We start from the raw sequence: 14,637 nt of genomic DNA, 5'->3' as shown, positions 1-14,637 counted from the left end.
TCCCAGAACCTGTGTGTGTGTGTGTGTGTGTGTGTGTGTGTGTGTGTGTGTGTGTGTGTGTATTAAGCCAGATGTGTTGTTGCCCATTTGAAATCCTAGTGTCATGAAGACAGATATGAGAGGGCTTGGTAGCAAACCAATCTAGCTTATATAGTGAGTTCCAGGCCACTAGAAGACCTTATTTCAAAAGGGGGTGGGTATTTCTGGGAATGGCAACTGTGGTTCTGTTCAGTCCTCTATGTCCCCATGCATACCTATGCACACAAACACATAAAAACATGCATACATGTACATACATGCACCATAAAATTATATCACAGTGCTATCACTTTAAGATGCCCAGATAGATAATGTAAACTTAAATTTCAATTCTGGTATTTAGGTAGCTTTATTAAGTATGTGTAATTATTTCATTTCCCAGTGCTGATACATTTTGAAGGAGGTAGTTTAAAAACATACAAGTAAGAACTCATTTTGAGATATCTCCTTTAAAGGTTACTAAACAGCAAATGTTTGGATCTATCTGTTTTCAGCCAATGAAATTTTCATGATATTGTTATATGCATTTTTTTTGTGTGTGTGAAATGAAACCTTTCAAATGCCATGATCTTTTTTCAACAATTTTAACATCTAGGTATAATTGTGTAGCATGAAATCCTTTTCTTGTTTCTAAATTTAATTGACTTAATCACTGAATTTAAATGTTTGGAAGTTGTTCTGCTTGCCTGGGTCTGAATGCCAAATACAGCATCTACAGATCTAAGATGAACATTGCTTTTATATTTAGGCGAGGTAACACTGCCTTCTAAATTACCCTAAATAACCTGCAGAAATCTTTAGAGAATGGGCAACAACGGTTGACAAGTGTCCTCAGCAGTGACTTGCTGATATGTGTGACTTGTATAAGGCACAGAAAGTGACAGTCTGACTAAAGCAATGTACAGTATATATACATTAGAATCATGTTTCAGAACTCATCCTCACTTAGAAGATGAAGACATAATTATCTTATTTATCGTCAGAAGCAAAAGAAGACGTCAAATTTTGCCAAAGTTTTGCGGATACTTTCCAGATGATTCTCTTGGATACACGCGATTTTTACGTTGCATTCTTTCCCTTTCTCTTCCTAATCTCTGCAGTTTATTATGAAGCTGACAGGAAAGCCCCATGTCGGGAAGCCACTCCCTAACAGCCCATCAGAACGCACACTGCCTACCTACCCTTTGGCTCACACAGAGCCACGGCTTCCGTCTTACTTCCACAGCGCTGCAGTGCACGCAGAAGGCAGGTGAGATAAAAGCGTGTTTGGTAGCACACCACAGAATGCTTAGTCTCAAAAGAACTCACATACTGGACACTTCTATGTAGGAAGACACTGACAAATAGAAATGATGTTCACACTTAGCATGCGCATACATGGTTACCCAAAGCACAAGAGGGAGAGGAAGTACATCAGCTTATTATAGTCAGCTTTTAAAAAAAAAATTTATTTGTATTAGTGTGTGTGTGTGTGTGTGTGTGTGTGTGTGTGTGTGTGTGTGTGTGAGTGTTAGTATGTGGCAAAGCATGTGCTAAGACATTTGTGTGGAGGTCAGAGGTTCATTTGTGGGAGTCAGTTCCCTACTTCTACTATTCGTATTCTGGGGATTGAAGTCAGGTGATCAGGTTTGGCTACAAGCACCTTTACCCACAGAACCTTCTTCCTGGCCCTAATTACTGTAGTTTTCTAAACTTAATTTATCTTAGCTTACCTTCACAATTACATCCTTCTCTAATGACTTTCTGTATTTCTGGGTTTCATTATTTTACTGTTTCATCCCTGCTATCAATAATTTAAAAAACAGAATTTCTCACTGGAAAAAAGATAAGGGAAGTACAATGACAGCTCCACAGTGTGTGTGTGTGTGTGTCTGTGTGTGTGTGTGTGTGTCTGTGTGTGTGTGTGTCTGTGTCTGTGTGTGTGTGTGTGTGTCTGTCTGTGTGTGTGTCTGTGTGTGTGTGTGTCTGTCTGTGTGTGTGTCTCTGTGTGTGTGTGTGTCTGTGTGTGTGTGTCTGTGTGTGTGTGTGTCTGTGTGTGTGTCTGTCTGTCTGTCTGCCTGTGTGTCTGTGTGTGTGTCTGTCTGTCTGTCTGTCTGTCTGTGTGTGTGTGTCTGTGTGTGTGTCTGTGTGTCTGTCTGTCTGTCTGTCTGTGTGTGTCTGCATCTGTCTGTTTGTGTGTGTGTCTGTGTCTATGTCAGTGTGTCTGTTTTTGTCTGTGTGTCTGTGTTTATGACTCTGAGTTTTAAACTATTGAGTGAGTAGTAAATAATCCATTTTCTATCAATGAGTGCCAATGCAGAGTTGGTAATTCTGGCAAAATAAAAGAATTAGCTTTCGCCGGGCGGTGGTGGCGCACGCCTTTAATCCCAGCACTCGGGAGGCAGAGCCAGGCGGATCTCTGTGAGTTCGAGGCCAGCCTGGGCTACCAAGTGAGCTCCAGGAAAGGCGCAAAGCTACGCAGAGAAACCCTGTCTCGAAAAACCAAAAAAAAAAAAAAAAAAAAAAAAAAAAAAAAAAAAAAAAAAAATTAGCTTTAGTAACTGTGAGTGAAAACATTGAAAAAAATTGGGTGACATAGTATGTTAATTTGTTTTAAGATAAACTATCCTGTGAGAAGTACCCAGCTAGAAACATCCATGTGTAGAGCAGACAGTCTCCTACTTAGTGAGGGCTCAACCCGGATATCCCCCTGCTCCTGGCAGTACCTCCCTTCACCTCCGGGTCTAAGCTGGAATGTAATAACATTTGCTCAGCAGTTTTCAAACTTTTGATAGCAGTCAACAACTTGAAAATGAATCAATAGTAAAGAAGTTAAACATGAGAAAGTCATAACATGTTGTCTAAGTACAGAAAGTTCAGATTTTAGAAATTCAAAGTTTGGAGTTTCAAATTGCTAGCAATTTCAAGGTGGCCAATCTCTAAGAATGTTGGCCCTATTTTAAAGAGCTGTGGGAATATCATAGGTTTTTTTATTTCCATTTTTAATATTTTATTTTGGTTGTATGATATTGAGACTGTCCTGATATGCAGATATGTAATGAAGTAACAATAACTTCCCATGTTTTTCCTTAGCCATCTGTAATAATTACGATTATCTTACTGGTAAGTTGCATGACTGACTCTGTCCATTCAAATAAATCTATTAGAGCTAAAATGACTCAGTTCCTTATGAGGTCCCCCATACCTTGGTTTAAAAATGCTTTTCAAAGGTGCATTTTAATAATTTTTCTGCTATACAATGTCTGGATATATGGCAGGTATATAGGGGAGTGTTTGCCATACCTAACCCCATCTCACCGTTCTGGTCAAGATGGCCATTAAAAATGATTTTTTCATGTGTGTCCATACAAATGTATGGAATTCAATTTGCTGCCTGGTTCAGATTTTCACTCCTAGTTCAATTTGCTCAGTTTTATTTCATCGTGCATATAGAATTAACATTTTCAGTTTTATGCCTGGCTCCTTACAAGTAGTTTAGTGTTGAACATGTTTAAATCGAATCTACCCTGATGGTCACACACTCGGTGTATGAATAAGAAGAAGCTTGTTATCTGCTGTAAATAGTCAAATAATACAATTTCTTTAGGAGTACCAGTGCTGTTACCACTGATCTTCTCTGTCCTTCAAACACTGGCACTGCGCTTTTGTCCTTCCACTGATTGCTTTGTGCCGTTTGGATCTTGTGACAAACAAAAGTATTTGAATATTTGATCTTTTAACTGTGGGTGGTTCCTGTGTCCTAGGGTGACAATGTATAGTACATGTTTACATTTCCTCCAATAAATATTCAGAGATATATTGTTTTTAAATGATCGTGGCAGAACAGATTTTACAAAGTTTGATCATCTACTTATGTGTCTATATGTAAATAAGTGTGCAGGAGGAATGATGTGTTTCTCCCTATAAATCTAACACTTCAGTCTACCTGCTTATCTATTCTCCTGACTGAAGAGACAAGAAACAAAAATAAAAGAAAACAGGAAGACCATCCAAAGTATCTGTCCATTCATAATTTGAGAATAGTTAACATGAGAAACAATTTTTAACAGAAATAATTTATTTTAATTTTCTTAAAGTTTTCTTTTAATTTGTTCCAAGATGCTGCAATGGATTTGAACTAAGTCTTTAAGAATAGCTGAAGAATCACAGCTATAACTCAGTGGAATGCAGGATGAAAAATAATGTTTTAGCTGAAGGCTTTTATGTCTTTTAAAATGCAAATACCTCTCCTTTTGTCTGCAATCAGTCATTTATACATTAATGTGAGTGAATTTATTAGACATCCCTCTCATGTTAATTTAGAAGAGGGGATGGTACAGATGAACTCGGCAACTGCAGAGACATGGGAAGATGAAGTATTAAGGGCAGGAGCGTGGAGGATAACTGGGCCTGCTTTAGAGTTTTGCTTAAAGGCAATGCTGTCTGTATTTAATACACTCATTTGTATTTATAAACACACATAAAGAAAATGTCTGCTTAATGAGGAGAATGTGAGTGCATGTTTCAGAATTGTATCCAAATAGTTCACTGTGTCTCAATGGAATGATAATATAATTAAGCAAATTACTTATAATTTTGTTCAACTCTGAATTAAGTCAGCAGTAGAATTCCCAACCAAAACACTGACTGAAAATATTTTGATCTCATGAGTGCTCTCAAAGACTTCAAGCAAGGTAACTGCCTGGAGTCTCCCATTCTGGGCAGCCGGGAGGAAGAACTCAGGGTTTCATGGACCACACCGAGTCTTGCACTTTGGTTTTATGACAGTTCTTTAAATATGGTTTAAATATGTGCAAACTTTTTCTCAATTCTTTTTATGAAGAAGTAATTTCTCTATATTATATGAACTTAGCGATACACTTCTTCATGCCTCCTGGCATCCAAAACTCTTTCTAAAGTTGAGAAAAACAAGTATCATCACTTCCAAAACACAGTAAAAACCCAGCTGGCACCTAGTCCATTTGTACAGAGGGGAACCTGAGAGGCTTTAGGGCGTACTGTAATTGTTTCCTAGCTGAGAAGAACGTCACAGCCGTCTGTCTCCTACTGCTTCATTAGGTATCTTATTGGTGTAGAAATTGGTGATCTGGGTTCAAAATGTCACCATAGTTACTCTAAAGACAGCGCCGACTGCTATCCCTAAGTTACCGTGTCTCTCAAACCTCATTTCAGCAGCTTCTTTTTGCAGGAAATGGTGATCAACCCAGAGAACCACAACTGAGAACCACAACACAGAGAACCACAACTGAGAAAAAGTGATCGCAGAGCTCTCAGCCCTAAATGGAACATCGGCACGACACTCACTTCTTTCCAGGTCTCAGCCATCATCGCAGACGGCGCGACAGAGGACGGAAGAGCCAAAGATGGTGGCTGACTGCGTAGGAACAGTGTTTTTCAGACATAAATGAACTCACGGTGGCTGTGACACTGTGTAGGGACCTGCCAAAGCTCAAGCCAGATAAATTACCTCGATGGAGGAGAAAGGGAGGCATGCAGGCCCACCCTTAGCTGAAGAATTGTTATTGATAACTGATAGCTACCACCACAGAGACAGTCTTCTCCGAGAGGTTGACCCCAGAGAAGTCTCACACACTCCAGTGGGTGGCCACACACCTAAGAGAACATAGGCAAGACTAACAGGACTTTTTAACAAGAGTTCTAAAAATAATGAGGACACAAAGTTGGGAGGGGCTGGAACAGGAGGTGGACCTGGGAGATGTGGGAGAGGACAAAATTCTGAAGAAGTTTATAAAACCAAATTTAAAAAGCACAGACACACAAAAAGGCAATGTCTGTAATGACTCTGACACACTTAAAATCACAGCTGTTTCTGTATCAAGAAATTAAAGAAAATAAAGCAATAGAAATATTACTATTCAGGAAAAGGGCACATAAGGCTACTTTTATTAGTACGTTTATTTTTTCCCACATTAAGTATACCACTTAAGAAGTAACAGAATAAATGTTAAACCCAAACTTAGGATTTTGAGACACGTTTGGTTACAGAGTTGCAAAATTCACCAAAATGACAATTTTCACTTTCTAAAATCAACATAAAGGAAAGGCTATAGTAATTGGGTTTTAAATATTCAGTTGAAAGGTTTGTCAGGACTGTAAGCGCAGGGAAGCCACGGGGAGCGGGGGGCCGAGCACGGTCGATCTCGCCCGTGCTTCTCTTACCACTCGGATGAAAATGTTCAAGAACTGCGGTACAAACATGTATTTCCGATCCACGACCTCCCGGTGTCCCCGCTCCCTCCTTTCTCACGTTTGAGAACCTGGCTCCGACCGTTCCACAGTGGGAAGGGCGAAATAGGAACAAGGGAATCTTCCCTTCGCAAAGGGTCAGAGAATTGTTGTGGCTGGAGTCTGTGTGGCTTTCTTTCAAGCCACAATCTTAAGGAAAAAGTGAATGGGGCAGTCACGAGGCCAGCCCAACAGGACGTGTCTAATAGTTCTGTGAAGTGTGACAGAGCCACACCTTTTCACAGATCTACCTGGGGGTGAGCACAGCCACGAGCTTAGAATCTCGCAGAGCTCCGTGGTGAACGTGGCTGTCAGCTGAGGCACTGAAAATCAGCTCGGGGAAACGTTAGGAATAGAGACGTGGGAAGAACATGCTATTTACTGGACTATACTAACAGACTAGAAAAGAAGCCTGAAAAAATCCTTACATATATAAAACAGATGCATAATAAAAGTATTTGTAAGTTAAGAAACAATGAACACTTTGTACTATATGATAATATATAATTTGGATAATTAGAGGCCTTTTTTTAGCTTCATCTTACTAAGGTCCTAAGATAATTCTAATAATTAGAATTTTTACCAATAATCTTAAAAATCTACTTGTATTTACAGTGGTATTTAGTATAAATCAGATATTTATGCCATCATTTATACAAAATAATAATTGCACAAATTTTCTACTCATTCATATAGAAAATGCTGCAGACTTTTCTGTATATTTATTCTTCAAAATTCCATTTATGTCATTTCCTACAGTTGTACTGAATTCTTACTATAGGGTGTTTTGATTGGTTTATTGCTCAAGCTTCCTGTCACCAGCAGGTTAGGGTAAGTTTGTCTTATGGAGGATGTGACATTCTTTCCTTTGATCTTTGAGTCTTTGTGATACTAAGTTTCATTTAACAGAAGTCATTACTCAAAGCCTAAACTAAAGCCAGGTACAGAAGAGAATATCAAACCTACCAACCATCTCACATATGATTCATCCACTTACATTGAGGCTTTAATGTTACAGCCTCTTCAGATTTTGCTTTCGCTACACTGATGAGGTAGAATTTATATTTATGTATTACTTATTTGATAGAAACTGACTTTATAGAACCCACTATTTAGCCAAAGGTGCGTTCAAATTCAGGGTAATCCTCCTGCATCAGCTACCAAAGTTACAGAATTCCGGGGGCGTGGTGAGTACTCATGCCTATATTAATAAGCTTTCTTTATGTCTAGTGCTATTAATAATATTAGGTATGTTTTTGAAGTTAAAAACATTACAGTCTCCTATACATAAACTACGAGGACTAGCTCCACTTCTGCGTCTTTGATTGCAGCATCTATCAGGAATTACTTGTCATGTCACAAAGTGAACTGTATGACACTGGGGTTGAAAAATATCTTCCTGTAGCCATGTATCCTGCTTTGGTATTCCATGCTCCCTGTTTCTCGGGCATTTTAATGGTTGATATTAACTTTCTGAAAAACAGCAGCAGGCAAAAATATATTGTGATATCAAAGCATTCTTTTACATATGTTACTTGGAATGGTAACTTAACACAGGACGATTTGAATATTGTATTTTGACTGAAGAGACAAGAGTAAAGTCTTTTAGTAAACAACTGGGTCCTTGATGCAGCCACTTAAACACTGACCAGGCTGAGCCAGTTCCAAAAGACCTCAGTGTAAGGTGTTTTCTATTTTACTTTTACATTTTCTTATCTGAGGAAAAAAATCTCTCACTACAGAAAGACTAGGAAAGAAGTAAAACATAAATAATAGATATGATTTCAGATCCACTGTAATTTAATCATACATATGTTTCTGAAGGCTTTTCTTTAAGGTAACCTTTGGAACAAGCAATGTAACATACAATCTGGGGAAACCTTACCTTGACTTGCAAACTTCAGCTCTTTGGCGTCTGTGAGCGTGGGTCTTTTGTCAGAGCCTTTTTTCTCTATCCTTCGATGGCTTCTTTTTTTTTTAGATTCTCCCCAAAGATTAGATCCTCCATGCATGCTCGGTATATTCAAAATTGCAATTCCTTCCAGAGAGATGTTTATTAAATCTATCTGTACTCCATCACACTGGAGAGAGAGAGAGAGAGAGAGAGAGAGAGAGAGAGAGAGAGAGAGAGAGAGAGAGAAGGTATTTCATCTCTTTTTGATTGCTTATTTACTTCTTTGTCTTTTAATAAAGCTATTTAAATTCATGTCAATATAAAACAGAAAAATACAGGCACATTAACTAGTTACCATTCATAATTATTAAAAATGATCAAACCACATCACCAATGTGTCATACTTTATAGGAAACCTTTGGGAGAGAAAAATGAACATGTTTTCTTCAACTCCAATAGGCAAATTGTGGGCCGAGGAGGTCAAGTTTAGGAATGCAGAAATTGTTCTGATCATTGCCTCTTTTGAATGACAGATTTGAACTCCTGATCCTCTGCCTCTACAGCTGGCTTAGTGTCCTTTCCTTTTGTTTTTCTTTTTTTTTTTCTTTTCCTTCCTTTCTTCCTTCTGGACATTCATAAAGAACAAGTGAAGTCCGTACCAAGAGGAGATCACAGAGAGCCCAATTACTCTGGAGTAAATGATGAGCTCACACTGTAAACACATCAGAAATAAAGACAGCTGCCCAGGGGAACATGGAAGACAGGCAAAACTGAGTGAGGGAAATGTCCGAAGGAGCAGCACAGGGTTCTCCAGACAATGTTACTTATAGTTGCTGTGATAATGGAACCTGACAGACGTTTTGTTATTTTTTCTTTTTGCTTTGTAAAAAGTTGCCGTATTACATATGAAAAGTAAGTGTGCAAAGCAACTGTACTTTTGGACAGCCAAAGTGGTCAGTTTTTAGAGGTTTTATATTTTCTGTTCATTATTGTTGATAGACACATGTGGAGGATTATGAGGTTAGTCTGTAGCCTTAGCATATATATTATTATGTGATGTGATGTGTGTGTGTGTGTGTGTGTGTGTGTGTGTGTGTGTGTGTGCGCATGCTCATGTGGCAGAGTTCCAGGTGCTTGTGACCCAAGTAACATGGGCCCTGGAAATCTAACTCGGGGACTCTGAAAGACCGGTAAGGGGTCTTAACCACTGAGCCTTGTCTCCAACTCCCTCTCCTGTAGTTTTTAAGTGATAACTTGTTTATTTTATTTTATTTTTTGCTTTAGATTTTCCAAAATGATAATCATTATAACTATCTCACATTTCCCCCCCATTTTCTATCATAAGCTGAGAAGAGAAGAGTTACAACTTGAAATTCTTTCAAAGCACCCTGTTAAGGACCAGCATGTCTCTAACAATAGCTCAGCAAAGGATTGCTACAGCCACCACGGCCTACTATAATTAAGTCATCACTAACTTAAACACTAAGTTTAGTTCTCATGGAAATCAAGATGCCACAGAAACTACAACAAAACAAACTGAATCTTGTCTTTTTCCACGTTTGCCTCATCTTTCTGAAGCCAGGGCTGCATTGTGTTCACCAAAGTAACAATGCAGCAAGATAAAGCAACCCATCTTGAGCCCACTCTGTGGTGGAAGAAACAATTGGGAAAAAAGAGCGAAATTCTCATTCAGTTTCACTGAAGAGGCCCCAGCTCTGGATGATATTATCCACTTTTTTTCCAGAAACAAGTGCATTTTCTTCCTTTTTACGTATTAAATTAAGATCATTTCTTTTTACTAAAGAATTCTGCTCCTGTGTATACTCACTCACCACTATATATTCTAGATAAACAGATATTAATTTCATAATTAAAAGTAATCTTGTGTAAATACCCTGCAGGCCTCAATGAATCAAACACATACTGTGTGTCAGGCCTCCCACTGTCTTCAAGTGGAACGCACTGGCTGGATAATTAGATAGTACATAGTTTTTAACCTTATTTGCATGCATATTATATCTTTTGCACACTGACAAGCAGCAGTAACAACAAAAGTCAGATTACCACAGGGAATTCCCACAAAGAAGTCTTCATTCCGTATAATTTGCAGCCTAAATTAAAATAATTTGATCTTTGACAAGGATGAAATGTCAAGCCGAAGGGGGTCCTCTACAAGCCACGGCCTGTGGCTTCTGAAAACCGCCTAATTTATGTCAGTCACTTCTTAATACATATTTAAGTATTACACGAAAAAGATGATAAATATGCAATCTGACACCTTTGGTATTTCCCTGCTGTTAATTTATAAAGGTCTGGCTTCCCCCAAACTGACTAAAATCATTTAAATAACAGAAGAATTGTGAAATACGCTGGAGCTGGGGCCTGGCTTCCATTTCCACTCGATATTGAACACAGCAGGTAGTACACTAAGACAATTATGTGACTAGGCCTTAGGACCCTGCTGTGACAAGTTACTTTCAGAATTAGTGAAGGAAGATTCCTTTGTTCATCTGCAGAAAAGGAGAGCATGCTGCAAGGTCTTTCTTCTGACTAATTGAACTGGTTGGAGTTAGGTGAGACAATGGAGCCGCTCTAGCATGTACTACGACCATGTGTTCCCCTCTTCACAGCCAACGCCATGTGCATTTGAAGGAAACGAGTTAGGCATTCTCTGACAACTGGGGAAAAGAAAAGCAACAACCAGCGACTCAGGGAGTCGGGAAGAACTAGGAGTGATGGAGAGCGTGGTGGTTCCTCTGAGCGCAGGACAACGTTCTTAAATAACTAATGGTGTCTAGGAGTGGTTTAGTTTCTCTAGTTCTCGATCGGAGCCCAGGCCACCTTTCTCTGCTTTGGCATCATGTTGACTAGTCTGGAATGTTCCATGCTGTGCCGATGGGACTAGGGGTTGCAGTGCACCAGTTGAGTTTATGAAAATAAAGCTGAGGTAATGGCTATGAATGTAAACAAGGAGTAAGTCCATGTAGAGTAATGCTCTCATATGCTTTGAAGATTTATGAGTTTTGTAAAAAGTAGGTACAGAGGGAAAAAAAAGTAAGAGCCTCAGTCTAGTGAATTCTGACTATTTGTGAGTCTCACAAGGTCATTAAGCCAGCTGTGGAGAGAGCACATACAGGGTGTCACTGTGGAGCCACTGCAGAGATCTTATCCCCAACACAAAGTACCTAGAAGAACAATTACATTTTTCTGCCAATATGTACTTAACCTTAGTTAATAAACTCTGGAGAGCTGAGAGCACAGGTTTTAAGTTTGGGGAGACATAATCAACGACTGGCTTTATTTTTTTCTATAATGAGTCAGCTTTTATGCCTGTGTCAGTGAAAGTTATTAATAATTTTACTCAACAAGCATAAAACATTGACAGGCAATCTTAGGGCTAGGACAGGACGTCTGAGACTACCGTGTACAACAGCCCAATGCCTTAACAAACTCTGTTTTCCAGGTTAATGAACAAATCCTATAGTTGATTTTGATTCCATGAGGCTCTTGTATTTGTTAAGTCTTGATATTACTGAATTATTTTTGAAAAATCTCAGTATTGGTGGATAAAAGCAAATTCTTGGCTTTAACATTCACTATCTTCCTAGTCTCACTACCACCCCAAAAGACTGAGTGTTCTATGGAATGGACATTCTAATTCTCTCATTGACTTCGGCACATGGAGAAAAACAGAAAACCTGTGCACCTGATTGCTCTAGTCTCAGGCCCCGACCTCAGGTTGCTGGATACCCTTTATCCCTCCTCTAAAACACAGTAATGGAAACTTTGCTTTTGACATCTTTTCTTAATAATTTTGAAAATTTTCATTGTATTTGTATTGTTGCCTTTTGTAGTAAAGCTAGAGGACAATTGAGTTTCTTAAAATTGAAGCTACTGATTTTTAAATCACTGTCTCACCCTCTGCATTTACATGCATATAGCATTGATTTGTTCCCTTCTATTTAATTTTTCTGGCAATAATGTGATTATTTTTTCTTTTAAATTATTAAAATATTTAACTATGCAATGAAGATTTTGTAGTATATCTTTGATTCATACTGTGTGTATAAAGATTAAAGCAGATAATGTGGGTATATTGCTTAGTACCAGACACAAGGTAAATTTTAATAATACATGTACTTTAGTAGTTATTATGAAGCACTTTCCCAGGATATTTATTTCGTCCCAAATATTTATTCCATTCAGAAGGAGCTCCCTGCAGGAAAGAGCATTGTAACATAAACATATACTCAGAAAATGACTTGTTTTTGAAGGGGCTGCCAGTAAAACATATAACCATTGCTTGAGGTTCTATTGTTACTACCATGGTTTATTTCTCATTAGACATTTTTCAAACCATAGTTGGTATGATTTTAGGCCACATAGGAAGCAATAGCAAGCAGAATCAAATTTCCGAACTGTTGATTTCTTATATTTAATTATAAAGTAACCTTGAGGGTAGAAAGTCATATTCTGCTAATATGATAGACTGGATTCATTAAAATGTGAACAGAAAGGCACACTTGGCATTGCTATCTACACACCGCACACACACACACACACACACACACACACACACACATACACACACATACACACACGTGCTTATGACATACAATGATATAATGGTGAGAACACACAGTGCTGATGACCCCAGTTTATAAATGCTGTCGTAATGGTTCTTTGAGAAAAACAGAAATGCAGAGCCAGAAAGCCAGACCAGGAAAACATGGAAAAGTGGGACTCAAGCTAAGTAGCTCAACTCTGGTCCATATTTCTTGATGAGTATCCTGAACAATCACAGTCCTGATAAGATGTAAAGCATTATGAAGTAATAACACTCATTTTAGCTGTACTTAGAACTTTAAAAACCAATGCTTTCTATGGTTATTTTCATTCAAATTCACATTGCTATTTAATGAAATCTTCTTGAAAATTTTGTACTTTGTGACACACATTGTTTTGTTAAATGGATTAATAACTTTCAGTCTGTGCTCAGGGAGAGTCACCAAGGGGCAGAGGAAGGCTTAGGGTCTCCAATCACACTACAGAAAGCCTTAGTCTGGCTCCTGCTTCAGATTTTCTTTGATGATAGTTTTTTTTTTTTTTTTTTTTTAGAACGAAAAATGTTTAGGATCTATAATATAAACCAGCTTTATGAAATTAAGGTGATAATTTAAAAATAAATTTCTGTGTCCCTCAATAATGACTGTCTATCTAATGGTGCATAGGGGCTGAAGAGATGGCTCAGTGGGTAAAGTCTTGCTTCATATGCATGAGGACTTAAGTTTGGGCTCCTTGCACCCATGCTTAGATGGATGCACTGTGTGAGCTCTTGCTCCAGGGCTGCAGAGGCAGAGACAGGCAGAGCTCAAAAGCTTGCTGGGCAGCAAGTTGGATTCTTTCTCAATAAAATGAGATGAGGGACAGTGAAAGAGGAGGACTCCCTGTGTTAACCTATGGCTTCCATATATGTGTGCAAATACACATGGACATATACATGAGCATGTATACATGTATACCATACACACAAAACAATAAAATACAAAGTAATATTCGCATGTACATCTACATATACTATTACACTACATATAATTAAAAGACACATGCATTATTAATAATACAGTCTACATTATGAATACTCATGATTACATGATAGACAGAAACATATGTCAATGTATACAAAAGTATGTAACATACAGGACAGACTTTAATTCTAACCTTCTGTGAATTAATATGGTTCTGAACACAGTTTCTCTTTTCCTTAACTATCTAGTCTACTTCTAATATTTAGTCTTATTCTCCAATTATGATAAGAAATAAACAAAAAATGTTACATTGAGAATATTAGTATTTTGTATTGTCACCAACAGTAAATTACAAAATTGGGATTTTTGTAGAGCCTAGCCAGGACATTAGGCTATTGTAAACACATAGATTTACCCAAGATTCTAAAGCATAGTATCTGTTACTCATAAAGTAGAACTATTAGAAATTTAGTACAGAAAAAACACATGTGATGGTGAACACCTTTAATCCCAGCACTCAGAAGGAAGAGGCAGGCAGATCTCTGAGTCTGTAGCCAGCCTGATCTACAGAGTTCCAGGACAGCCAGAGCCACACAGAGAAACCCTGTCTTGACAAGCCAAAAAAGGGAAATACAAAATTAATTGTGAGTATGAGTTGTGTCTTAGACAACTTTCACTCCGATTCACAATTATTACCTACAAATGTACCTAATAACTTAGGTACTAGGAGACAATTTGTATATTTGTTTTAAAAATTAAAAATGACTAAGCCAATATTTTTATATTCATATCAGTAAATTATTTGTTTTACAATTCTTTCTTTGTTTTGTCTTTAATATTCATGCAAAATAAAACTTTTCTTTAGCCTTTAAAAATCCCTCAATATGTCATTTCTGTTTAGAGTATGTCTTTAAACTTTTGAGTGCTACA

The 14,637-nt window shown here is 38.0% G+C and overlaps 1 protein-coding gene across 5 annotated transcripts in view; it reads right to left on the bottom strand.

The window, feature by feature from the left end:
* The window catches only part of Dgkb (diacylglycerol kinase beta), a 717,548-nt gene that overhangs the window by 163,272 nt on the left and 539,639 nt on the right, over positions 1–14,637 (bottom strand). For all 5 annotated transcript variants that reach the window (XM_037210503.1, XM_037210502.1, XM_037210504.1 and 2 more), the window contains one exon: positions 8,171–8,366. In XM_037210503.1, the coding sequence (XP_037066398.1) occupies positions 8,171–8,366 (196 nt within the window). The remainder of the gene's footprint in view (positions 1–8,170; positions 8,367–14,637) is intronic.

The sequence above is a fragment of the Peromyscus leucopus genome, chromosome 14 (assembly GCF_004664715.2).
Source record: "Peromyscus leucopus breed LL Stock chromosome 14, UCI_PerLeu_2.1, whole genome shotgun sequence".
Classification (NCBI taxonomy): Eukaryota; Metazoa; Chordata; class Mammalia; order Rodentia; family Cricetidae; genus Peromyscus; species Peromyscus leucopus.
This window is presented reverse-complemented; position numbering and strand designations above follow the sequence as displayed.